General features: G+C 45.6%; 1 protein-coding gene across 1 annotated transcript; it reads left to right on the plus strand.

Annotated features, from left to right (window-relative positions):
• Positions 1-9975: 9975 nt before the first annotated feature.
• CMPK2 (cytidine/uridine monophosphate kinase 2) lies at positions 9976-27063 on the plus strand. The gene is made up of 5 exons (XM_070799181.1): positions 9976-11052; positions 12605-12719; positions 14039-14240; positions 23410-23643; positions 25049-27063. The coding sequence occupies exons 1-5, from the start codon at positions 10006-10008 to the stop codon at positions 25170-25172; spliced, it is 1722 nt and encodes a 573-aa protein (XP_070655282.1). The 5' UTR covers positions 9976-10005; the 3' UTR covers positions 25173-27063.
• Positions 27064-27671: the final 608 nt, after the last annotated feature.

Genomic DNA, 27671 nt, shown 5'->3' on the forward strand with positions numbered 1-27671 from the left:
GAACATTCCTTGGCATTGCTTTTCTTTGGGATTGGAATGAAAACTGACCTTTTCCAGTCCTGTGGCCACTTCTGAGTTTTCCAAATGTGCTGACATATTGAGTGCAGCACTTTCACAGCATCATCTTCCAGGATTTGAAATAGCTCAACTGGAATTCCATCACCTCCACTAGCTTTGTTCGTAGTGATGCTTCCTAAGGCCCACTTGATTTCACATTTCAGGATGTCTGGCTCTAGGTGAGTGATCACACCATCATGATTATCTGGGTCGTGAAGATCTTTTTTGTATAGTTCTTCTGTGTAGTCTTGCCACCTCTTTTTAATATCTTCTGCTTCTGTTAGGTCATACCATTTCTGTCCTTTATTGCGCCTATCCTTGCATGAAATATTCCCTTGGCATCTCTAATTTTCTTGAGGCAATCTCTAGTCTTTCCCATTCTATTGTTTTCCTCTGTTTCTTTGCATTGATCACTGAGGAAGGCTTTCTTATCTCTCCTTACTATTCTTGGAACTCTGAATTCAAATGGGTATCTCCTTCCTTTTCTCCTTTGCCTTTCACTTCTCTTCTTTTCACAGCTATTTGTAAGGCCTCCTCAGACAACCATTTTGCCTTTTTGCATTTCTTTTTCTTGGGGATGGTCTTGATCACTGCCTCCTGTACAATGTCATGAACTTCCATCCATAGTTCTTCAAGAACCCAAAAAGGATGGGTCATGGTGGAGAGTTCTGACAAAACGTGGTCCACTGGAGAAGGGAATGGCAAACCACCTCAGCATTCTTGCCTTGAGAACCCCATGAACAGTATGAAAAGGCAAAAAGATAGGATACTGAACGATGAACTCCCCAGGTCAGTAGGTGCCCAATATGCTACTGGAGATCAGTAGAGAAATAACTCCAGAAAGAGTGAAGAGACAGAACCAAAGGAAAAACAACACCCAGTTGTGGATATGACTGGTGATAGAAGTAAAGTCCGATGCCGTAAAGAGCAATATTGCATAGGAACCTCGAATGTTAGTTTCATGAATCAAGGCAAACTGCTGCTACTAAGTTGCTTCAGTCATGTCCGACTCTGTGTGATCCCATGGATGGCAGCCTACCAGGCTCCTCCATCCATGGGATTTTCCAGGCAAGAGTACTGGAGTGGGTTGCCATTTCCTTCTCCCAAACTGGAAGTGGTCAAACAGGAGATGGCATGAGTGAACATGAACATTTTAGGAATTGGTGAACTAAATGGACTGGAATGGGTGAATTTAACTCAGATGACCATTATGTTTACTACTGTGGGCAAGAATCCCTAAAAAAAAAAAAAAAAAGGAGTAGCCATAATAGTCAACAAGAGTCTGAAATGCATTACTTGAATGCAATCTCAAAAATGACAGAATGATCTTTGTTCCCTTCCAAGGCAAACCATTCAATACCACAATAATGTAAGTCTATGCCCTGAACGCAATGCTGAAGAAGCTGAGTTGAATGGTTCTACGAAGACCTACAAGACCTTCTAGAACTAACACCTCAAAAAGATGTTGTTTTCATTATAGGGGACTGGAATGCAAAAGTAGGAGGTCAAGAAATACCTGGAGTAAGAGGCAAGTTTTGCTTTGGAGTACAGAATGACGCAGGGCCAAAGCTAACAGAGTTTTGCCAAGAGAACGCACTGGTCATAGCAAACACCCTCTTCCAACAACACAAGAGACAAGTCTACACATGGACATCACCAGATGGTCAATACTGAAATCAGATAGATTAGATTCTTTGCAGCCAGAGATGGAGAAGCTCTATACAGTCAGCAAAAACAAGACCGGGAGCTGACTGTGGCTCAGATCATGAACTCCTTATTACCAAATTCAGACTTAAATTGAAGAAAGGAGGGAAAACCACTAGACCATTCAGGTATGACCCTAATCAAATTCTTTATGATTATACAGTGGAAGTGAGAAATAGATTCACTTATACATATATATCTATTCTCTTATAATTCTTTTCCATTATAAGTAATTACAAGATATTGAATATGGTTCTTTGTGCTGTTCAGTAGCTCCTTGTTGATTATCTGTTTTACACATAGTAGTGTGTATTGACAGAGAAGGCGATGGCACCCCACTCCAGTACTCTTGCCTAGAAAATCCCATGGATGAAGGAGCCTGGTAGGCTGCAGTCCATGGGGTCGCAAAGAGTCGGACACGACTGAAGCGACTTAGCCGCAGCAGCAGCAGCAGCAGCAGCAGCAGCAGCAGTGTGTATTGAAGGGAGGAGAAGAGGGCAACAGAGGATGAGGTGATTGGATGGCATCACTGACTTGATGGACATGAGTTTGAACAAGCTCTGAGAGTTGGTGATGGCCAGGGAAGCCTGGTGTGCTGCAGTCCATGGGGTTGCAAAGAGTCAGACACGACTGATTGACTGAAATGAACTGGACACCACTGATTGAACTGAAAGGACACCACATCTTTTTTATCCATTCATCTGTCAAGGATATTTAGGCTGCTCCTATGTCTTATTTATTATGAATAGTGCTGCTATGAGCATCGGGGTGCATATTTCTTTACAAATTATGGTTTTCTTTGGATATATGTTCAGGAGTGGGGTTGCTGGATCATATAGTAGTTCTACTTTTAGTTTTCTAAGGAACCAAATACATGTTCTCCATAGTGGCTGTGCCAACCTACCTTCCCACCAATGGTGTTGGAATTGTCTCCACATTCTCTCCAGCATTTATTATTTGTAGACTTTTTAATGATGGCCATTAAAAAGTGACCAGTGTGACTGGTGTGAGGTGGTACCTCACTATAGTTTTGAAATGCATTTTTCTAATAACTAACATGCTTCTTAGTTGTCAAGAATTACTGTGGTTTTTCCTTTTCACATTTTTCCTAGAAAATGTTGTTCAACTGTGTATTGGGATTTTCTCTCCTTGAACCCTCTTTGATCAGAATAGCATTTGATTGCTCCTGTGTGGTCTGGCTTTCAAGAGACTTGTAGGAAGTTGGGATAGTCCTCGTGGTTAAGTTTGTGAAACCACCAGCCTAGCTCATCTCTTACTAGCTGAGCTGACTGGGTTACTTTATCTCTCTGGATCTTTAATTCCTCATCTGCAAGACCAGATATCTCAAGGGATCCTTGAGGAGACTGAAAATTCTAATTTGTGTGAATCACTTAGAACATTCAGTTAGGGTTAGCTTTTGTTATCATACTTGTGTTGTATTTTGAGTGGAAACAGAGATGATTTTCATTTCATTGGGAAGGAAACTGAAACTAAATTCACTGTGACTGAAACTGAAAGTAAATTACCAAGCCTGTCACGTGTGCACGGAGAAACAAAAACCAAGTCTGTTTCCATTTCAAATCAAATATTGAGTAATGTAATAGAAGGTAACCATACAGGCTTTTGAAGCCAAACATTTAGAGGTTTGAATCTCAGTTCAGTCAGTATTGTTTTGTTCAGGCTAACTTTCTTTACCTGCCTGATATTGTTAACACATCTGGGAAATATGGGTGTTAATGTCTGTCTCACCTAGAGCATTTTAAGGATTAGATGACACGATGTTTATTAAGCACAGAAGAAAGAGCTAGAGAGAATCAATTAGAAATATCTAGCCTGTAAAGTCCCACGGACGGGGGAGCCTGGTAGGCTGCAGTCCTTGGGGTCGCTGGGAGTCGGACACGACTGAGTGACTTCCCTTTCACTTTTCACTTTCATACATTGGAGAAAGAAATGGCAACCCACTCCAGTGTTCTTGCCTGGAGAATCCCGGGGACAGGAGAGCCTTGTGGGTTGCTGTCTATGGGGTTGCACGGAGTCAGACACGGCTGAAGCGACTTAGCAGCAGCAGCACATTTAACATTGTGTACCAGGCACTGGGTTATATTTTGAAGTCACTAACTTACCTTGTTGTTTTATTGTAAAATCATATTTGACTGTTACAACCCTGTGGACTACAGCCCACCAGGCTCCACTGTCCATGGGATTTTCCAGGCAAGAATACTGTAGTGGGGAGCCATTTCCTCCTCCAAGGATCTTCCCAGCCCAGGAATCGAACTCACTTCTCCTACACTGGCAGGCAGATTCTTTACTACTGAGCCAACTTATCTTACAGCTGGTAAAACCTATGTCACATAGGGAGTGAGGGTTTGAACCAGGACTTAAACACCTGCAATACTGCTCAATAATTGATAATTACTATCAAATTATTTTATGATTTCTTCTTTAGTCTGTCCTATTCAAGGCAGTTTCTTTTATTCATTCATTTGCTCATTCAATCATTCATTCAGGGATTCATGATTCATTCGAGAATCATTCAGGGATTGTTTATTTCCTTCCTTTTTTTTTTTTTTTTTAATTTTATCTATTTTATTTTGGCTGTACTGGGTCTTCGTTGTTGCATGCAGGGTTTTTCTAGTTGCGGCGAGCGGGTCGGTGGCTACTGTCTAGTTATGGTGTGTGGGCTTTTCATTGCAGTGGCTTCTTCTGTTGTGGAGTACAGATTAGTTGCTTAAGAGCACGGGCTTAGTTGCTCCACAGCACATGTGATGTTCGCGGACATCAAACCTGAGAGATCAAACCTGTGTCCCCTGCATCGGCAGGCAGATTCTAAATGCCTGAGTAACAGCCAAATGTCACCGCCATTTTTCTTTAGCCAGGCACTTTTCCCTTTGAACACCTGCACGTCCCTAAGGTAGCCCCTGCTCCCAGACGTGCATCATCCTTGAAGCAACATCAAACAGCTACTGCCACACGTTAGACTATGGAATCCATTTAGCTACTTGAAGTCTTCATATTATTTCTCTGGTAAATCTTGTGTTGAGCATCTTCTGGATAAAGAAAAGTGCACAATTCACACATGTGCAGCTGAACAAATTTTGGATGCTCTGAACACATGTGTGTAACAACCGTCTTGATCAAGAGATAGAACTTTTCCCAGACCTTCAGACGTCCAGGACCTCCCCCCAGGGTCCTAAACCCTACCTCTGCCCGAAAGATAACCCTGTCCTGTTTTCTAAGACCACATCCTAGGTGAGCCTGCTTTTGGAGTTGTTATGAATGGAATCACGCCATACATACTCTTTTCTGTGTAGTTTCTTTCACTTGAGGTTATCTTTGTAGATTTATCCACTTGGTTGTGTCTAGAGTACTCTGTTCATTTTTGTAGCTGTCTAGGATTCCGTTGCTCGGATTTACCACAATCCACTTAATATATCACAAACCACGTCATCATTATGAGGAGCGTTTGGACTGTTTTCTCATTATGCTATGAATTTTCTTGTACTTGTCTTTCGGTCGACATCAGTATGCATGTGTGTTAGGTATACACCCAGGAGTGGGCTCGTTGGTTCATGCAATATGCACATGTTTCCCTTTAGTACTTATTTCCATAGAGTTTTCCAGAGTGCTGGACCTATTTACACTCCAACCAGAATAATAGAAGGGTTCCCATTGTTCCTTATCTTCCTTCTCACTTGGTATCGTCATTGTAAAAGTTTTGTTTTGCCTGGTTTAATGTTAGCCATCTCAGTGGGTGTGGAGTGGTGTCTCATTGTGGTTTTAGTCCCCAGTTTCCTGATGACTAATGATGTTAAGCATCTTTTTAATATGTTTATTTGGAGACGGAAATGGCAACCCACTCTAGTATTCTTGCCTGGGAAATCCCATGGTCAGAGGAGCTTGGCGGGCTACAGTCCATGGGGTCATGAAAGAGTTGGATATGACTTAGCAACTAAATAACAACAACAACATGTTTGTTAGCTATTCGGTTATTCTGTTTTGTGAGGTGCCTGTTCAAATTCCTGGTTTTTTTTTGTGTTAGGTTTTCTGCATTTTTATTATTGATTCGTAGGAAGTCATGTACCATGTGCTTTCTTGGTTATATGTATTGCAAACTTATTTAACTCTTTGTCGTTCCTGTTCACTGATTTACTGGTTGTAATTTAGATCATCTGATGAGTGTCATTTCACTAATTTGCAGAGCCGTATTTGTGCATATGAGTATTTCAATAAACAAAACGGAATATGAAAGTGCTTCAGAATAAGAGTTCTTGAACTTTTAAGTTCTGTATGTGTGTGTGTGTGTGTGTGTGTGTGTGTGTGTGTTGGATTGTGTTTAGGAGTCTTAGGACCACCCACATGTTTGCTAATTGGCCACAAGGACTTGCAGGTCTTTGGAGCAGGTCACACTCACAGCTGAGGTTTATTCCAGGGAAGAGGTGCAGAGCAAGGACAACAAAGCAAAGAGGGACATCAGAGGAGTTTGGAGAGGTGGGCGCAGCTTCTGAGTCTTTCCCTTCTGGGCTGCACAGATAGATGTCCTTTTCCTCCCCCGCCCAAGACAGGTGTGAGAAAGCAGGTCAGGGATGCCTGAGGAGTCTCCCAGGTCTGCCTTGATGTTGCTGAGTTCAGTCCAAGCTCGCTCTGCTCACTGCACAACAGGCCACGTTGAGAGATGAGGTGGCATATTGAGAGAAGATGGCAAACTAATGTCTCAGAGTAACCACCTTTTCAGGGACTGGAGGCCACTTTCTTCTATAGAACAGAGAGCAGGAGGAGAGGAGGAAGGCAAGTAAAAAGGCCATTAATCTTACAAATATCCCTAGAATGCCAGCCTCAGAGAAAATGTGTATATTTCTTTTTTCTTACAGCCATCCACAGATGGACAGGGTCAGGGTGTTTCCCCGAACAAATGTACTTCGGTTTAACATTCAGGCAGAGGGGCAGGGTCCCCCGAGGGAGGCCATTATGGGTGGACAGCGTCGTATTAATGAACAAAAGCAACAGGAAGGATCTGACATGTAGTCAGATTTTGTTACAGTGACATGGTGCTGGGCTGGACCTGTAGACACATTCTCCTGTGTCCATCCTTAGCCGCCTAATCTCAGGACCCCACCTGGGAATGAGGCACCATGTTGATGGTTGTGCAAAGATACTCAGACAAAACAGAACCATCAGTGATTGATAAGAGAAGCAAGAAACTTTTTTTTTTTTAAGTTTCTAAGTTAATTTGTATTTTATCCATCATAGAGCAAAAATACTATTTTAAAAAATCTTTAATTTTATACTGGACTATAGTTGCTTAATGATGTTGTGTTAGTTTCACGTGTACAACAAAGTGATTCAGTTATACGCACACATGTATTAATATCTATTCTTTTTCAAATTCTTTTCCCATTCATGTTATTACGGAATACTGAGAAGAGTTGAGGGCATATTTCTAGGATTTGGGCAGTATCAATCATGGTTCTAGACTTCCCTGGAAAGATGCCAGGAGTAAGTATCTGCCTTTGCCGTGTTAACTTTCTTTTCACAGAGATCTATCTAAACTGTCCTTCTTAGCGGGAAAATCAACTCCACATAATAGCATGCCCTTCAAGGCCAGAAGCCCACAAATGTGCCCCAAAGAACTTTTATGAACCAGAAACTAATGGCTTATGTACTAGAGGGTTTACCTGTTTCTTGACAAAGCAGCTGCCTATAAACCTGGCCCAGTGTTTCTCAGAACCTTCAGCTACTTTTCTGGGATTGGGATTATAGAAGCACCACTCTCTTGGATTTATTTTGATATATTTTATTTTCCCAGTTCATTATTTATTTTGTGACATTTGGATTTATTGACGTAGGATTGTATGTGTCTTTTTTGTGTCCTTTATAGTCTGTGGTTCTTTCCTCTCTTGTGTTACTATTAATATTATGCTGATTTCATTTTCTTTTTATGCACTTGAATGGTCTACCTAGAAGCAAATCTGTTTAAACAGGTTTTCAAAAACCAATCTGTTCTTCAAAATAAAAGCTATTTTTTCATTTTATTAATTATTATTAATAATTACTGCATTTATGTTAGTTAATTCTCTCTGCTTTCCCCCTATTAACAGAATGACTAGAATATTTCATATTTAATGTTTTCCTGATTGATGCTGCGTTGAAGACTCTGGCTTTTTATTTTTTTCTGATTTATACAACTCATAAAATTTTATTTCTTATTCATTTTTCTTTTTTGTTTTTTAAATTATGAAAGTATATCACATTTACAAGAGGCTTGGAAAATATAGAACAAAGGTACATTTAGTTCCACTATATATTACAATTATTAAGTGGATAAATTAAGATTTTTAGTTGGAGTTTCAATATCAAACTGTCAAAAATTAACAACAGAATGATATACAGCAATGTAGGATATAGTAGACCTGAAAAACACCATGAACCAATTCAACATAATTAAGATTTATACAATTTTCACACAACTGTAAGATACAAATTCTTTTTTTTTTTTTTTTTAAGATACAAATTCTATTCTGGTTCCCATAAACTGCCGCTGCTGCTGCTGCTGCTGCTAAGTCGCTTCAGTCGTAACCGACTCTGTGCAACCCCATAGATGGCAGCCCACTAGGCTCCCCTGTCCCTGGGATTCTCCAGGCAAGAACACTGGAGTGGGTTGCCATTTCCTTCTCCAATGCATGAAAGTGAAAAGTGAAAGTAAAGTTGCTCAGTCGTGTCCGACTCCTAGCAACCCCATGGACCACAGCCTACCAGGCCCCTCCGTCCACGGGATTTTCCAGGCAAGAGTACTGGAGTGGGGTGCCAGTGCCTTCTCCGTCCCATAAACTAGGAGACACTAAAACTTATCCAGGGACATAAAACAAGGTGCAAAATTTCTTGGTCTAAAGATATTGAAGTCACAGAAGAAGCCATAAAATCATCTGACTATTTAAATGAATAAGGCCATGCTATTTGTTTACTCTGGAGTAGGAAATGGCAACCCACTCCAGTATTCCTACCCAGAGAATCCCATGGACAGAGAGATTGAGAGAGAATCCCATGGACAGAGCCTGGTGGGCTACAGTCCATAGGGCGGCAGAATCCAACAGCACTGAAGTGACTGAGCATATTGGTTTATTCAAAGCCCTCTGAGGTGTCTTCCCAGCTCCCAGCTTCTCTACAGTCACGGGACAGGTCACTGCAGGCAAGTGTATTCAGTCAAACATCCACCCAAGCTGGATCCATCATTCTCTGTCCTAGGCATTTGAAATTGAGCTAAACAATAAGACAGATTTTTTTCCCTTTATCAATGAAGACATTGTGTCTCCGGTCTTCAACACAAGGTTACCACTGACTGAGCCCAGATCCTACAGTGTCACTGAGGTCACAGTCTCCTGGTAGGAAAGTGGAGAGGAAAACCGGAGTGAAGAGCAGATATGACGGGGTCGGGGCGGGTGGGGGGCGGCGGCGGGTCATGGGAAAGAGGTAACAGAGAGGTTCTCTGGAGGATGCACTACAGTCCTGAAGAACAGAAAGAACTTTGTACTTTTCCTGTTTTCTTATCCTCCACACTCTTGACAACCTGCTCTCAAAGTCCAAAAGTCAAATTGTTCATACAGAACTAAAAATATCTTAATCTCAGAATTATTCCTTCCCTATTAACCCATACTTCACATGAAATAGCTCATACTTATTAAAAAGGGGTTTGCTTTCAGAATTAAACCTAATCCCACTCTAAATGCACACGGATTAAATCATAATTATTTGCTTTCTGTTTATCTACCGTTTTCCATCTTTGTTTCTAATTTTGGGGTCTGCTTAGCAATTATTTTCAAAGATACCAGCGAAGGCGTACAAACAAACGAAAACATCCAAATAATCTGGTAATTGCTGCTTTTCTATGGAAATCAGTGCTGGCTGAAGAAGGCGCTGTCAGGTCACCTCACTGCTGTCTCATTGGACCTGCGTGCAAGACTTGGGCGTCTGTAAGGCAATTTGGAGGGGCCAACCTGGAGACACCTCTCAGTCTGAGAGGCAACTAAAGGAGGGAGATAATCCTGAAACAGGGTAAAGCATGTGTATAGCGGACGGAAAGCGCTCAGCAGCTCCCAGCACCGGCGTCTGGGCGCGGCCGCGGCGGGGGAAGGAGGTCGGAGCGCAGCGCCGGGTCTGCGGGGCGAGCCCGGGGGAGGCGTCGGCGCTGCAGCCGGGCGGGGAAGAGCCGGTGAGGGTGGTGGCGCGGGGCGCGCGGCGGGGGGGACCCTGATGAAAAGATACACACGCGCTCGCGCACACGCGCGCGTTCCGTACCCGGGCACAAGCAACACAGGAGGAATTATTCAACCGGGGGCCTGGGGCCACCGGCCCGCCTCCCATCGTGGGTCCCTATCGGAGGCGGCCCGGCGCCCGGGCCTCTGCGGTTGCCCCTCCGGCCCCTCCTGGAGGCAGCCTGCTCGCGGCGCGACCTCGCGGTCGGGCGGAGGCGGAGGCGAAACCGAGGAGGTCGCCCCAACCCGGGCCCCGCCCACTTCCCGCCGCCGCCGCCGCCGCCGCCGCCGCTTCGTTTTCGTTTCCACCGGGGTGCCGCCCGCCGGTTCCCAGGTTTCGTTTCCCCAGCGTCCGGGGCGGCACCGGGAGGCGCCCATGACCTTCGGCCGCCACCCGCGAGCGCGGCGTCTGCTCGCGCGCCTATCTGGCCGGCGGCGCGGGGCCTGCGCTCGGGCCATGGAGCCGCCGCGCTGCTTCGCGCTGGAGCTGCCGGGCTGCACCTTGGCGCACTTCGCGGTGGGCGAGCTGGCCCCGGGCGCGCGCCCCGACCCCCGCGTGGCCGCCCTCCTGGGCCCCCCAGGCCGCAGCTACTCGCTGAGCGTGCCGGAGACCGGGGGCGTGGGGGCCCGGGTGCGTGCGGCCCGGCTTCATCAGCACCTGCGGCAGCAGCTGCGGCGCGGCCCCTTCCAGCGGTGCGAGCTGCGCCGGCTGCTGGGCTACCGCCCGGACGGCGGCGCCGGGGCCCTGCAGCACGGCTTCCTGCTCCGCGACCCCCGCGACAGCCCCGACACCCGGCAAGCGCTGCTGGAGCTGCTGGACGCCTGCCCCGAGGCCCCGCGCCCGCTCCTGGCCGAGTTCTCCGGGGACCGGCTCTGCCAGCTGTGGCAGCGCCCCTGGGAGCGGCGGGACGGCCGGGGCTGGCGGCAGCTGGGCGGCGAGCGCGTGGGGCCCGCGCCGGAGCCCGCGCTGCACCCGGTGGTGCCCGACCTGCCCAGCGCGGGGGTCTTCCCGCACCGGGAGGCCGCCTGCGCCGTCTTGGAGGCGGTAAGAAGTCAGGTCCCTTCCCAGCGCTCAGGTACCCCCCAGAGCAGGGACGTGGAGGCAGTGGGCTTTCCCGGGGCGGGTGGTGGGGTGGTGCTGGCCTGTCCCGATGTCTTTTGCCTCCTTACTCCTGTTAGCAAATCGGGTGGTGAAGGCGGCCTCTGTGTCAGCCGCTGTTTAGACCCCGGGCTCTTTCCGGATTCTTGCCCGCCAGGACCCCCAACCCCACATGGGAGGCTGACATCCCAGCAGGAGCGGTGGGGTGCCCCGGGAGGGGAGGGGAGGGGCCGCTGGGTGTGTGCAAGAGCTGTGCCATCTCAGAAGCAGTTATCTGGTTCTGGGAGGTTGGAGTGTGGAGAAGAGGGCTTGAGTTTGGGGGTTGGATAAACTTAGACTTAAGTGGTGCCCACCTGCTTACTGGCAGCTACTTATTTCGTGTGTAACACACCTGCCTCCCTGTGTTAGGACAAGGAATCAGGTGACACACAGAGGTGCTTGGTGCGGGATGGCTGACATTCTGACCCCAGCCTATAGGCAGGTCCTGAGGCTGGACTCTTGTATCTTAGATACATTTTAGGAACTTGGGCTTATTTCTGAACACTTACAATTGCAAAACCTGGATTTGGATCCAGACACTGGTATTTATTGAACTTCCCAGGTGGTGCTGCTGGTAAAGAACTCACCTGCCAATGCAGGAGACTTGAGAGACTCGGATTGGATCCCTGGGTCGGGAAGATTCCCTGGAGGAGGGCTTAGCAACCCACTCCAGTATTCTTACCTGGAGAATCCCATGGACAGAGGAGCCTGACTGGCTACAGTCCACAGGGTCGCAGAGTCGCACACCACTGAAGCAACTTAGCAGGCACTGGTATTTATGACCTGTGTCACTTTCAGTGAATTTCTTAAGCGTTTCTTTGCCTTGGTTTCCCTAATCCGTAGATGGGGTTAATAACAATAACACTCTCGTAGAGTTATCTTGAAGAGGGGCCAAGTTGATACTCCCAACGGCACTTAGAATATTGCCTTGCTCTGAGAAAGTACATAAGAAAAGATCACGTTCGGGCCTCTCTGTAGAGATTCTGTGAGTACACAGCAAGGTCAGGAACAGTTTACAACCTTGAAGCCAGGAGACCCGCAGTAGTTGGCACTCTGCTGAGCCCTGAGAGCTCAGGGAAGGACAGGGTGCTGACTGCTTTCCTTGGAGCCTCCAGTGGGGCTGACTCCCCATGTTTGTGACCCACGGTCCACAGGTCTGCTGCCGCCGCGTGACACTGCTCTGCACTCAGGCATCTCTCCCGTCCTTCCTCCTCTGGGGGAAGCTGGTCTGTGAGAATTGTAGGCTGAGTAGTCCTGACACTTACTGCCTGTTTGAGCCTCCGCTGCATCCTAAAATAAACCAATCCTGCCCTTTCTGAGGTTCAGAATGCTTTGCACTTTGGCCTGCTGCCAAACACAACTCTGCCTTATCAGCCCCATGCAGTCTTCTCAGCAGTTAGACATAGCTTCTGCCCCGGCCCTGTGGCTCCGCTGCTGATGTGCGGATGTTGCTTTCCAGTGCACGTCCTTCATTCCTGAAGCCCGAGAGGTGCTCGACCTCGTGGACCAGTGCCCAGAGCAGGTCCAGAAGGGGAGGTTCCCCGTCATTGTCATTGAGGGCCTGGATGCCACAGGTAAGAAACTGTCGCCTGCTGGTTCTAGGCAATGAGATTAACATCAGTTGCAGAAATAGACGGGTCTTGCAAGCAAGACGTATTGAGGGTTCAACTCCTAAACCTCCTATGAGCCTCTGTTGTGTGCCAGGGACGAAGTGAAGCTGGTTTGGGATGAAAAATGGATAACTTCTGGGGTAGCTGAGCCTTGGGTGGCCCTGTGAACACGAGGCAATGCAGCCCCCTTGGTGTGAGAGAAGGGGTGGGTCATGGTCTGGCAGAGCTTGGAGGGGTGGATCCCTGGATTGGGTTTTCAGCGGGACAGGCGCTGGTCGGGTGAGGAAGGTGGGAGAGATCCTCCAGATCCTCCAGAAGAAATGGCAGCGTGCAGGCAGTTGGAGACTTGAAGCGGCCCGTGTGGCCAGGAACCACAGGAGCAAAGTTTGGGAAAACTGGGGAGTGGAGGGCAGAAGCCTTCAAAGCTGCCACAAGGTGTCAGAATGCAAGAGATGCGCCCACACTTGGCCCAAAACGCAGCAACAGGAGGAGGGTGGCCCAAGGGCAGGGCAGACCCGGGACAGCCACAGTGTCATGAGGCTCCATGGGAGGCTGTCTCCTTCTGTGTCAGCTGACTGAGGAGGGGAATGAGGCCCTGGGAGCTGATGCCAGAGTTTATCGTTAGTTTATAAACCAACGAGGTGACCATTTTGTTTTGGCTCAGACTGTAAAGAATTTGCCTGCAATGCGGGAGACCTGGGTTCCATCCCTGGGTCGGGAAGATGCCCTGGAGGAGGGAAAGGCTACCCACTCCAGTATTCTGGCCTGGAGAATCCCCATGGTCAGAGGAGCCTGGCGGGCTACAGTCCAAGGGGTTGAAAAGAGTTGGATAGGACTGAGCAACTGAACACAACATACATTCTATTAATAGTGCTTCCCAGGTGGCGCTAGTGGTAAAGGATCCGCCTGCCAGTACAGGAGACATGAGAGACATGGGCTCAATCTGTGGGTCGGTAAGATCCCCTAAATCGAACCCACCCCAGTATTCTTGCCTGGAGAATGCCATGGACAGAGGAGCCTGGTGGGCTACTGTTTTTGGGGTCTCTAGAGCCAGACACGACTGAAGTGACTTAGGACAGAGGTAGGATACTATTAATAACACCAATAGAGGAATCCCAAGTTCCTAAGGGTCAGCAACTTTTTTAAAAATAAAGAATCATATTATTTAATCAACTCGTAAGTTTTATAGGTAGAAAAATTGCCTTTGCTCTTTCTGAGTTACTGTTGGGGAGAGATACTGTGGCCTTGGTTAAGATCTGCTGTATTTTGTGTGTGACCTGCAGGTAAAACCACCGTGACCCAGTCAGTTTCAGATTCACTCAAGGCTGTTCTCTTGAAGTCACCACCCTCTTGCATCAGCCAGTGGAGGAAAATCTTTGATGATGAACCAACTATCATTAGAAGAGCTTTTTACTCTTTGGGCAATTATATCGTGGCTTCTGAAATAGCTAAAGAATCTACCAAATCGCCTGTGGTTGTCGACAGGTAGGTGTAATGTTGCCTTGAATTTGGCGTTTTCTTCCTAACGCATGAGTGTATGTGTGTGTCTATGTAGTGTACATACGTATATGCAATTGTACAATTGTGTTTAAGCCAAACTATTATGATAATAATAGGAATAATGTCTATGATTTATTAGCCTATACCATTGGCTGGCATTTTGCCAAGAACATTCCACAGACTATCCTAACCTCTGGAACAATTACTACTACTTGGATCCTGAAATTGCTAATGAGAAACACAGGTCTTAGAAAAGTTAAGTCGCTTGCCAAAGTGAGAAAGTTAGAAATACCATGTTGGGAATATTAACAAAAGTCCCTACTTCACAAATCGAGCTTTCAGTGACTCATTTGTTTATTGGTTTGTTCACCAAACATATATTGGGCATTTACTGTTTGCCAAAGACTTCTTGATTTAGGGGATTCAGAGGGGAATGAGCTAGAAAACGCCTTGCTTTCGTGGAGCAAACGTTGTGCTGAAGGAGAAGATGATAGTCAAGCACATGGATACATAAGATAATAATCAGAGAATGGTAAGGACCGTGAGAAGGAGAGTGCAAGGTCGTGTGGTGGAGGATGGCTGACCCCCCACTAGATGTGGTTTTATAAGGCCTGTGCGAGGAGGTGCCATTGGCCTGAGCTGTGAATGACCCTAGAAGGACAGACATGGAAAATTGTGGAGCAAAAGCTTTGCTGGAGGGGGATGCAAGAGTAAAGTGTAGAGACAGGAAGAAGGGAACATGTTCCAGGGCTGGAAACAGGCCAGGAAAACTTCTGGACAAGTGTCTGCTATCTGGATGGATAAAAAGACAGAGATCGGCAGTGTCTGTGGCTGTGATAAAGTGTGCGGATTTTATTTTGAGTGCAGAGGGGAGCCTTGGGAAGGTTTCAGATAATAGAGTGACATAAGGTGAGTTATATTTTAAAATTCCATAAATTAAAAAAATGGCTTTAAAGTGCCACAAAAATAGACAACGGGTACGACAAGCAAGTCGTACTAGGGTTAAAGTCACCAGGAATCGGTGAAATGAAAATTAAAACAATGATGAGGTCCAAATTTCCTCTCATCGGGGTAGTAAGCCCTGATTGAGAAGGTCTGAGCTAGAGATGTTATGGATCAATAGAAACCCTTGTGGTGCTGGTGGGAGTGCATACCTGCCTGGTGACTTGGGGAGCAATTTGAGAAGATGTAGAATCCCAGGGACGGGGGAGCCTGGTGGGCTGCCGTCTATGGGGTCACACAGAGTCAGACACGACTGAAGTAACTTAGCATAGCATAGCAAAATGGAGAAGGCAATGACACCCCACTCCAGTACTCTTGCCTGAAAAATCCCATGGACGGAGGAGCCTGGTGGGCTGCAGTCCATGGGGTCGCTAGGAGTCGGACACAACTGAGCGACTTCACTTTCACTTTTCACTTTCACACATTGGAGAGGGAAATGGCGACCCACTCCAGTGTTCTTTCCTGGAGAATCCCAGGGACGGAGGAGCCTGGTGGACTGCCGTCTCTGGGTTGCACAGAGTCGGACACGACTGAAGCGACTTAGCAGCAGCAGCAGCAGCAGCAAAGTGGAAGATTTGAGCAGATTCTTGTATCTCCTGGACCAAGAGAGTCTATTTCAGCTTTGTTCATAATACTGAAAAACTTGAAAAAGCAATAGGCATCAGCAGAAGAAAGTACATAAATACTGGTGTAGATATAGAATGGAGCGTCCTGTAGCTGTGTACATGAGTACGATGTGTCAGTGTGCCTAAGTTACAAAACCATCATTTCAAATGAAAGAAATTGTTACAGAAAGATGTTTAGTAGACTACATGCAAAATAATAGAAAAACATACCATAAAAAGGGGTGGAGGGTGGGAGGAAAGTTCAAGAGGGAGGGGACACATGTATGCATGCATGCATGCTAAGTTGCTTCAGCCATGTCTGACTCTTGGCAACCTTGTGGACTGTACCCGCCAGGCTCCTCTGTCCCTGGGATTCTTCAGGCAAGAATACTGGAGTGAGTTGCCATGCCCTCCTCCAGTGTGATCTTCCTGACCCAGGGATAGGACCTGCATCTCTTATGTCTCCTACATTGGCAAGAGGGTTCTTTACCACTAGCGCCAACTGGGAAGTTCTGGATATATGAATACTTATGGCTGAGTCACACTGTTGTATGGCAGAAACCAACACAACATGGTAAAGCAATTATCCTCCAATTAAAAATTTAAAAAGGGCTGGAAAGGTGTTGACCATTCAATTTAGGAGAATGCTGTCCCCTGGGAGGGAGAGAGATACAATTGACAGGGAGGGCCACAAGACTTCGATTGCAGCTGAATTCGTCCTAAGCTTTTCTCCCATGTACATCTTACTGTTCCTGCTGCAATTTTTCTTATTTTTGGAAAGATGAGCGATTGCATTAAAGTCTGACAAGTGTTAAGGGGAGAGAAGTTATTATAAATGGAGGTCTCCAGGAATTTCAAAAAGTGAACACATTCGAGGACAACCTGCACCCACATCGTGACTTAGAACCTTACTCACCCTGTAAGTCCTTCCCTTTCAGTCACGACCCGTCCTTCCCCTGGTGGGAACCACAGCCTTGATTATCCATTCCTGGATCTTATTTGTTCTGCTTGTTCTTGAACAGTCTACCCAGGCAGATAGACTTCAAGTGCCATTTGCATCTGACTTCATGCCACCTGTGAGCTTTGTCGCTATTACCACAACCATTCTTTCATACAGCTTTGTTTGCCCGCGTGTGTTACTAATCCTGGTTGGTTTGCCCAGAGCTCCCCAAGCCAAACCCTGAGCCTCTGTTTGCAGCAAAGAAAGGCTGTTTTCACAAGGTCACCAAGCTAGGAGATGGGAGAACATCTCAGGTCCACCTTCTCCAAAGCGAGGGGCTTGGATATTTATGGGATAAAGACGCATGGTAGTCGAGGTGTGGTGAGTGAAGTGAAGTGAAAGTCACTCAGTCGTGTCCGACTCTGTGATCCCATGGACTATACAGTCCATGGACTTCTCCAGGCCAGAATACTGGAGTGGGTAGCCTTTCCTTTCTCCAGGGGATCTTCCCAACCCAGGGATCGAACCCAGGTCTCCCGCATTGCAGGCAGATTCTTTACTAGCTGAGCCACCGGGGAAGCCCCTGTGGTCTTGAGGTGTGGGCAGCCTGGGAAAAGGTGGTAGCAAGTAGGGGAAAGGTGAGGTGATCCTACAGTGCAGGTGCGGCCAAGCACGTCTGGAGAAGGGCTACACAGTTGACGTTTTTGGCCCTCTGACACCAAAAGGTAGCTGACCCGTCACTCCCTGGGAGGGTCAGTGATCCCAGCCAGTCCTAAGCCTGGAGCTTGAAATGCACACCACTGACTCCAAGTTCCTGAAAGAACTCCAACTTGGGTAAACATCTTAAGACTCTTAGGACCAAGATACTATCGATAGGGGTGGAGAAGGATCTTGCTACTTACTCTTTAGGCTATGTGACGCTTGTAGAATATGCAGGGGTTTGTGAAAACAGTTAAATCAGGCTTGATGAGTCATGGCAGGTTACAGTTTATTATTTGTTAAGCAAGTTACAGTTGAAGGGACCTAACTGATGCTGGGCCTCAGTTTCCTGTGTATGCCTCTGTTGCCTAGAATCCCAGGAGTGGGATTGCAAGGATGCAGGGGGCTCACATGTACTCACCTGGAGGAGGTGCCACAAAAAAGTGCTTAAGTGGTTGAAACTTCACAGCACCCTCCCCACCCACCCCCCACAGTGGTGTCCAAGAATTCCCTTTGACCCACATCCTGGTCAACATTTAGCATTGCTGGTCTTCCACTGTAACTAGTCCAACTTTTCTACTGTTCTTGGTGGGAACGTTAGTCATTTAAAAGCTATAGCCAGAGCATGGAAGCGACCCAAATGTCCATCAAACAGAGGAATGGATGAAGAAGTTCAGTTCAGTCACACAGCCACGTCTAACTCTTTGAGACCCTATGGACTGTAGCACGCTAGGCTTCCCTGTCCATCACTGACTCCTGGAGCTTGCTCAAACTCAGGTCTGTTGAGTCGGTGATACCATAAAGATAAAGAAAATGAGCACATATATACAATAGAGTATTACTTAGCCATAAAAAGGAACGGAATTGGGTCATTTGTAGAGACGTGGATGGACCTAAAGAGTGAAGTAAGTCAGAAAGAGAAAAACAAATGTTGTATGTTAATGCATCTAGAAAAATGGTACAGACGGCCCAATTTGCAGGGCCTGCAGATGTGGAGAATGGATGTGTGGACAAAAAGTGGGGGAAGAAGGGTGGAAGGAATTGGGAAATTGCGATTGACATGTACATGTGAACACGACCATGTGTAAAACGGATGCCTAGTGGGAAGCTGCTTTATAGCTCAGGGAGCTCAGCTCGGTGCTCTGTGATGACCTAGAGGGGTGAGACGGGGGAGAGGTCCAAAAGGGAGGGGACATATGTCTATATATGTATAGTTGATTCACATCCTTGTACAGCAGAAGCTAGCATAGTATTCTGAAACAACTGTTCTGTAATTTTAAATAAAAGCGAATCGCCACACCCAGAAATAGGACTTCTACCTCTTCACATGTCTTTCTGCATGCAAAAGAGACAGATACCTGCATATCTGAAATTTCATAAAGAGATCACTGTACACTGAGAATGAAGTGTGACATGATGATTGAGGGGGAGAGATAAAAACAGTAGAAATTAGTTAGAAGGCCTTCACTGTCATCTCAGCCCTATTACCGATGGGTACTTTTGACTGTGGGGATAGCAAGATAGTTATTGCAGAGTTGGCAAGTCACAAAGGATCCTAGAGGAAGGGTAAGGCTTTGCTTTCTATTGTGGGACTTCACCACCTGTGAGATATTTTCGGCCTATTGTTAAAGTGTCTGGATTTATCGCACTGATATCTTTTTTGTGATACAGTCCCCTTTATCTTGTGGAGAAATACTAGGCTTTTCCTAATGAAGTGTGGCTCCACGAGGTGTAATATTTCCTGAGATGTCCCCAAACGAGCAGCACTGGCTCCTGCATGGAGGCAGACACTTATTCTTGACACCCTAATTCCTTATCCGTTCCCTGCTGACCAGAATCTGAAAAAGAATAGATACATGTGACTGAATCACCTTGCTGTACTTCTGAAACTAACATAGCATAGTTAACTAACTCTACTCCAATATAAAATAAAAAAAAAAAAAGACTCGTGATGAATATCCAATGAGTTGATGTAGGCGGACACGCATTGCAAACAACAAATTGCTCTTAAAATATAAAGCATTATTATATAAACATGTATAAGACGTCAGCAAATTGCATTTGATTTGAACTAATGTGGTTTCCCTGATGGCAGGAATGGAGAAAACTAAATAATAAAGAGTCTGAAATCGATGGCCAGAGGCTGATTATTTAAAATGAGCTGCAGTGTTGTCAGTGAGAGGCCTCTGTCTTTGCAAAACAGGGCCCCCATTCTTCCCTGATTTTTCTTCTTTGTGTCTGTGAATTGTGGGCAATTTTGGTCTTTAAAGAGATAATACTAGATCACCTTGTCAGATGAGAAGAAAAGAGCAGTTAGTTGTTGTCTGAGTGGGTTTTGTTCATGTTTAAAGATTTTAACTAAATCCATTTTAGACAATACCATCATCTAGCTGAAAAAATAAGGGAGACAGAGTAATTTTTGATGGTGACTGTGGTTAAGGTTGGCAACTTAATCACCCTTATTACCTTTAAAAATCTATTCTTGCTGATGGTTTTGCTAGAATAAAGAAGGCTTTTTACATTTAGATGGTATCAGCCTCTATATTCATAGCTGAGTATTTAATTTGGTGAACAGGGAGAATGTGCAAAATGCAGTGCAAATTGTAGTTCTGTTGCCAAGAAGGAGAAAACCTGGACCTGCGTGGATTTATTCAGCTGGGGAGACAAGATGTATCTGATAGAAAAAGTGAGAATACAAGTTTGTACGTGATTAGGAGTCTGGTAAGTGATACACAGGGCTTCACTGGTGTCTCAAAGGTAAAGAATCCTCCTGCCAATGGAGGAGACATAAGATACATGAGTCCTATCCCTGGGTCGAGATCCCCTGGAGGAGGAAATGGCAACTCACTCCAGTATTCTTGCCTGGGAAATCAGTGGGGTTGCAAAGAGTCAGACGTGACTTGGCAACTAAACAACAACAACAAAAAATGATACACGTGAATGGCCCCAGGCAGAATTCAAGCATGCAGCAGCTACAGTGGCCAAGCTTTTTGGAGGTGGAAAGGGACTCTGAAGGATGAATGACATTAGAATTAATCAACTCCCAAATTAATTTTTTTACATTTATTCTTTTCAGTACTCTTGGTATTGTCATAATTTGAAATTATGCAGCTTTTGTTTAAACTGGTGCCCAGTAAGAATTAAATATTTTCTTATAATGACAGTGTGATATATTTTTTATAAGCACTTGACTATTTTTGTAAGAACTATGGGGAAAAAAACAAAGCTTTCATTTTCATTTTCCAGACAAGGAATTTAAGACTCATCTACATCCACAAACCAAGTAGGTGGCGGAGAGTAAAACAACACACAGCTTTGATAGCTCTGTGGACTATTTTGTAGATAAAAGACAAGCACGTCCTTTGCATTGTGAAATGTAGTTCAGATCTAAAGTGATTCACAATCTGGGATTTTAAAACATCGCATACAGTGAGTGGACAGCCCAGACAAGGATGGGGCCGTGGGGCTCTGTACAGTGGGATGTGTATTAACTGTTTCATAAATATTTGTAAAGGTGTAAATGTTTTTGTAGTCCTTTGATACTGGATTTGGAATTTTGCATTTTGTCACTTAAAACTGGAATATGACAAAAACAGGGCAAGAGTGTAATACAGGATGCCAATTAATAAAATGATTCTAATTGTTGTTTTTCAGCCTTTAAGTTGTGTTTGACTCTTTGCGGCCCCATGGACTGCAGCATGCCAGAGTTCCCCGTCCTTCACTATCTCGCAGTGGCTTCCCTGGTGTCTTAGACAGTAAAGAATCTGCCTGCGATGCGGGAGACCTGGGTTCAGTCCCTGGGTTGGGAAGATCCCCTGGAGGAGGGCGTGGCTACCTATTCCAGTATTCTTGCCAGGAGAATTCCATGGACAGAGGAGACTGGTGGGCTACAGTTCATGGGTTCTCAAAGAGTTGGACATAACTGAGTGACTAACACTTTCACTGTCTCCCAGAGTTTACTCAGATTCATGTCCAATGAGTTGATGATGCTGTCTAACCAATCTCATCCTCTGCTGACCCCTTCTCCTCCTGCCTTCAGTCTTTCCCAGCATCAAGGTCTTTTTCCAGTGAGTCAGCTCTTCAGATCAGGTGGCTGGAGTATTGGAGCTTCAGCATCAGAATCAGCCCTTCCAATGAATATCCAGGGGGTGGTTTTCTTTAGCATTGATTCATTTAATCCTAATACAGTCTTTCATACATCCAATAAAACATTATTCATTGCATACTTATTGTGTGCCAGACACTCGTTTCAGGCTTCAGGATGTAGAGATGACTAAAAAATGAATTCTCTAATGGAGGAGACAAAAAAGAGCTTGTAAACGGCTAGGTCTGACTTGAAATGAATCCTTCAACAGGGTCGAGTAGGAAAGGGTTGATAGCCCGGAGGGGAGGAACAGTGAATTCTGTTCAGGGTCTCCTCGGAGTGAGATTCCCTTTTCTGTTACGGTTTATCGCAGGGTGTTGAATATAGTTCTCTGCGCTATATAGCAGGACATTGTTGTTTATCTATTCTATATATAATAGCTTACATCTGTTAACCTCGACCTCCCACTCCATTCATCCCTCAACTGCCCTCCCCCTTGGCAATCACTAGTCTGTTCTCTGTGTTTGTTTCAGTATCTTCAATTCAGTTGTGTCATATTTTAGATGCTACAAAGTAAGTGACATCATACGCATTTGTGTATCTCTGACTTGTGTCACTTAGTATAATAATCTCTAGGTTATCCGTGTTGCTGCAAATGACATTATTTCATTCTTTTTCATGGCTGAGTAATATTCCATCATGTATATGGACCCCCATCTTCTTTATACATTTCTCTGTTGATGGACACTTAGGTTGCTTCCATGTCTTCTCAACAAGTTCTGTTTTAAAACACCATAGGAACCGAATGGGCCTGTGTATTTTTATTTGATCAGCACACAGTATTAAATACCAACAGACTACCAAATAAATCTACTGAAACAATAGAAACAGTGACAGACTTTATTTTCTTGGGCTCCAAAATCACTGCAGATGGTGGCTGCAGCCATGAAATTAAAAGACACTTGCTCCTTGGAAGAAAAGTTATGACCATCCTAGACAGCATATTAAAAAGCAGAGACATTACCTTACTGACAAAGGTCTATTTAGTCAAAGCTATGGTTTTTCCAGTAGTCATGTATGGATGTGAGAGTTGGACTATAAAGAGAGCTGAGCCCTGAAGAATTGATGTTTTTGAACTGTGGTGGAGAAGACTCTTGAGAGTCCCTTGGACTGCAGGGAGATCCAACCAATCCATCCTAAAGGAAATCAGTCCTGAATACTCACTGGAAGGACTGATGCTAAAGCTGAAACTCTAATACTTTGGCTACCTCATGTGAAGAACTGACTGACTTGAAAAGACCCTAATGCTGGGAAAGATTGAAGGCGAGAGGAGAAGGGGACAACAGAGGATGAGATGCTTGGATGGCATCACCAACTCAATGGACTTGAGTTTGAGCAAGCTCTGGGAATTGGTGATGAACAAGGAAGCCTGGCATGCTGCAGTCCATGGGGTTGCAGAGTCAGACATGACTGAGCGACTGAACTGAACCAAATAGATCTACATCCTCTGCCATCATGCCTTCAAAAAAGAAAGCATCCTGCAGGGCCAAAGCAATAGAGTAATCTTGCTATACATGCAATTTCAACTGAGAAAATGGAGCTCTGAGAAGTGTGCACCAGATTCTTATTGTGGTTACTGATTCTAGTTTTTATATGTTATAAATATGTTAAAAAATAAGATTTTGTTTTATCTCTTTAATGGGTACAGTACTAGGACAAGTTCAGCAGAGCCATCCCTGATTTTGACATCCTCAGTGGCTGATTTTTAGGTACTGCCTTGATTTCCTCTGCAGATGGAGAACTCACTACCTCTTTCCTTCTCAGGTACTGGCATAGCACGGCCACCTATGCCATAGCCACTGAGGTGAGTGGGGGCCTCCAGCACCTGCCCCCCATCCATCACCCTATATACCAGTGGCCCAGGGACCTGCTCAAACCCGACCTGATTCTGCTGCTCACTGTGAGCCCCGAGGAGAGGATGCAGAGGATTGAGGGCCGAGGCATGGAGAAGACCAGAGAGGAGGCTGAGCTGGAGACCAACAGCATATTTCGTCAAAAGTAGGTGTCCTGATGTGATGTGAGGGACAGGGGTCTCTGGCTGTGGTGATGACCCAGAAACAGCACTGACTCCAGGAGAATGGAGGAGATGACATGGCTCCCATTTTCCAAACCAGCGAGGCAGTATCCTCCTAGTTAGAGTCACCCCTTCTCCTGGGTCTGTTCCCTGGGGCTCCAGCGAGGTTGTTCTGTAGCCAGGGGATACCTTCCTGCTAGTCCTGGCTGTGTCAGCGGCAGGGTGAATCTGAGTGAGACAACACGCCTTTCTGGGCCGTCGTATGCGCATGAGCTCTGTATGATGACCACACTGAGTCTTACCTGCTAGGGGCTCCCTGTGTGTCGGGCGTTTACGTCTGATGCTCTGAAACCCTTGCAGGGACAATATTAGCCATGTTTTACAGCTTCCGAAACTGATGCTCAAAACGTTAAGTGATTTGTCTAGCATGGGAGGCATAAGAGACATGGGTTCAATCCCTGGGTTGCGAAGATCCCCTGGAGGAGGGCATGGCAACCCACTCCAGTATTCTTGCTTGGAGAATCCCCATGGATGGAGGAGCCTGGCAGGCAGGCCGAAGTCTGTGGGGTCACAAAAAGTCGGGCACAACTGAGCGACTAACAGTTACTCCCTTCTTAACCATAAGTTTGTTTTCCACATCTCTGATTCTTTGTTTTGTAAATAGGTTCCTTTGAACTTTTTTTTTTTAAGATCCAACATATAAGCGATATATGATATTTGTCTTTCCCTGTCTGACTTGCTTCGCTCAGTGTGACAGTCTCTAGGTCCCTCCGTCCATGTCACTGCAGATGGCATTGTTTCGTTCCTTTTTATGACTGAGTCTGGGTACTCATTTTAACCACAAAGCTCTGGAGTTTTGGTCACATGATTGTCCCTGGGCATTCTGCACATGCAGAGGCTGGTTAACACCAGAAGGGGAGGTGGTATTCTGTGCAATTGCAGAAGAGTCCTAAGTGAAAACAGTGCTCACGCCAAGGACCTCTGGCTTGTGCAGAATCCTTCAGGGTACAGACTCCTGAGAAAATTGCCACTGGGAAACTTAATCTCTTTGAGCGTTGGCACCTTTCTTTGCCAAATGGGGATAAATGACAATGGTTCTACTCCTAAAGTTACTCTTGAGTATCAAATGAGAAGAATATGCAGAATGCTAAGGCTTGGCAGTACTAGGCGTTCAATAAAGGCTAGTTATAAAATATTATTAATTTTTCATTTATTAAACTAGAGGTGTCAAATGTTTCCTGTGCACAGCAAGTTGCCTGGGGTGGGGGGAGTGAGCTCAACCAGATGGGGACCTGGCTTCAAGCTGTTTGTATTATGGTAGGAAAACAACATTTGCACGAAGGGCTGTGTTAACACATGGGCTGACTCTTTCATTCTGCCTGTCTCCAGGGTAGAAGTGTGCTACCAGCGGATGGAGAACCCCGGCTGCCACGTGGTGGATGCCAGCCCGTCACGAGAAAAGGTCCTCCAGATGGTGTTAAGTGTAATCCAAAATAATTGCAATTACTTGTAGTTACTCCGGGCCAGGCGACACATTTTACTAAACCTGATGCTGTTTGATCCATCTAAGCCCACGACTCGTGCAGTCCCAGATTTCAGGTGCATAGAGCGTGTTGTGTGTCAGAAGAGTGGACATTTCAGTTTTATCTAAACTGTTGTTCTCCTGACCAAAGGACCCATGTGGCTGCCATCTGCCAAGTATAACGAATGTTTGGTTGGAACGAGTTCTTAAACTACACCCTCACCGAGTCCTTCCAAGGTGTGTCTCCTCTAGAAAGCGTAAGGTGGACAGAAGCAACCGAGAAGGTCATCCAGATCCGTGGAAGCCCCCCCGCCCAGCGCTCCCTGTGTCTGTGCAGGCTTGCGTCCCGAAGAACGTGTCTGCATGTCCCAGCTGTCAGGACCCATCTTGGTGTGGCAAACTCTGAGCAAGAAACGTCTGGCTTGTGTCTGAGGCTTCTGGCCCCTAAACAGGTCCTCTTGGTTAGCACTGCAAAGTCATACGCAGAGGAGGCCAGCCTGAGAGGCTCTGAATACAAACACACCGAGAGTCCTTGGATTCTGTTCTGCTGATTTATGTTCCTCTCCCTTCCTCCGAAAACATGGCTTTGGATGGAAGGAGTGGTCTGCATGGAGCTAGATGCATTAAGGGCTTCCCTAGTGGTGCTAGTGGTAAAGAACTCACCTGCCAATGCAGGAGACTTAAAAGATGCTGGTTCAGTCCCTGGGTCTGGAAGATCCTGTGGAGGAGAGCATGGCAACCCATTCCTATATTCTTGCCTGGAGAATCCCATGGACAGAGGAGCCTGGAGGGCTACAGTCCATGGGGTTGCAAGAGTCGGACACAACTGAAGCGACGGATGCATTAAACAGAGCCAATCCAGTCATGCATTTATACTGAAGTTTACATCTTGTCTGTCCTCAGCATAGGGGATGCATTTTACTAATCAGAATCGAAGCCAAGAAGCTGAATGTAACACTTGCTATATGTTTTTATTAGACAGATGCAATTTATCCTACTGAGTAAGCAGTAGGATATGGGATCCTGGAATGGGATTTCTCAATGAATTATCTTGCACTTGAATGTCTTATGAGTGCACATGCAATGGTATTGAGATTTGTTTGGCTAGAAGAAAAAAAAAATAGCTGAGAAAACAGAAACTTAATAGTCTTGTGGCCTTGGGTGAGTCATTTAACATCATGTAACTTGATGTAAAAAGTGACAGTAATTCTTTATTTTTCTTAAGGCATTGGGTGAACTAGGTGATTACTTAAAATTCCTTCCAGTTCTAAGATAGATTGAATCTGTGAATTACTTTAGGGGAATGGCTCAAGAAGACATCTCCTCAGAAAAATTTAAGGCATTATTAGGTTTATCACATGCACTCTTAAATTTTAATAAACTTTATATTAGCTATATCATATTATTTTTCAAAAGAACTGTAGGTATTTTATGCATAGTATATATACATATATGGGCTTCCTCAGTGGCTCAGTGGTAAAGATTCCATCTGCAATACAGAAGCCACAGAAGATGCGAGTTAAGTCCCTGGGTCAGAAAGATCCCCTGGAGGAAAAAATGACAACCCACTCCAGTCTTCTTGCTCGGAGAATCCTGTGGACAGAGGAGCCTGGCAGGCTCTAGTCCATAGGGTCAAGAAGAGTTGGGCAGGACTAAAGTCACTGAGCATGCACACATGTAAGTATATAAATATTTAATTTTAGGTAAATATTTTTTAAAGCTGATAAATCACGCTTGGGCGAAGATGTGGTATCTAATTATGCTGTTGGTGTTATTGACTTCAAACATTTTCAAAAGCATATGGTGGCACCTAAAAACAAACCTTTAGTGCTTTCTGTATGTACCTTGCCAATGAATAAACTTGCTGTGGTTTTCTAATCTATTCTGTTGTCACAGAATGTGTGGGTTTTCTTAAAGGTGATCCCCTAGTATGCCTCTTGTAAGGGAGGGGATTTGGGGTTAAAGAAGTGAAAAGATGTGAATTTGTGGTCAAAATGCTTTCAGAGGAAGAGGAAGGCATTTTTGTTTCATTTTAAACATCATTTCAAGAAAGTGCGATCCCTTCCTCATTGCAGATGTTAAAGAGATTTAGTCCTCTAATCTAATAATTCTTCATCCACTTGTCTTTATATGCTGAAAGGGATAAGATCACTGAGTATGAGATAGTACCTCCTGCCTGGAAAACGATGACAAGGAATCATCTGTTTGGCTTTGTTTTGTTACCATTTTTGTTTCTGTTCCTGAAATAGACCTCGAGTGTCGCAAATATTTATTCTTCATCGTCACTGCCAGGAATTTCCAAGTCTTTCTTACCCCTGGAGCGGCCAAGTGACCACTCTGTGACAGGTCCTTTCCATGAGCAGAAGGGGATTAGGAATGTCAGGGGGAGGGCGGCCCCCCTCCCCTTTTAACCCTGCACACCACTTGCTTTTCAGGATGGTGGTAAGGCATTTGGGGGTCAGCCAGGACAGTGACCCTACACAGCTGGGG

Source organism: Bos indicus, chromosome 11 (genome assembly GCF_029378745.1).
Source record: "Bos indicus isolate NIAB-ARS_2022 breed Sahiwal x Tharparkar chromosome 11, NIAB-ARS_B.indTharparkar_mat_pri_1.0, whole genome shotgun sequence".
NCBI lineage: Eukaryota > Metazoa > Chordata > Mammalia > Artiodactyla > Bovidae > Bos > Bos indicus.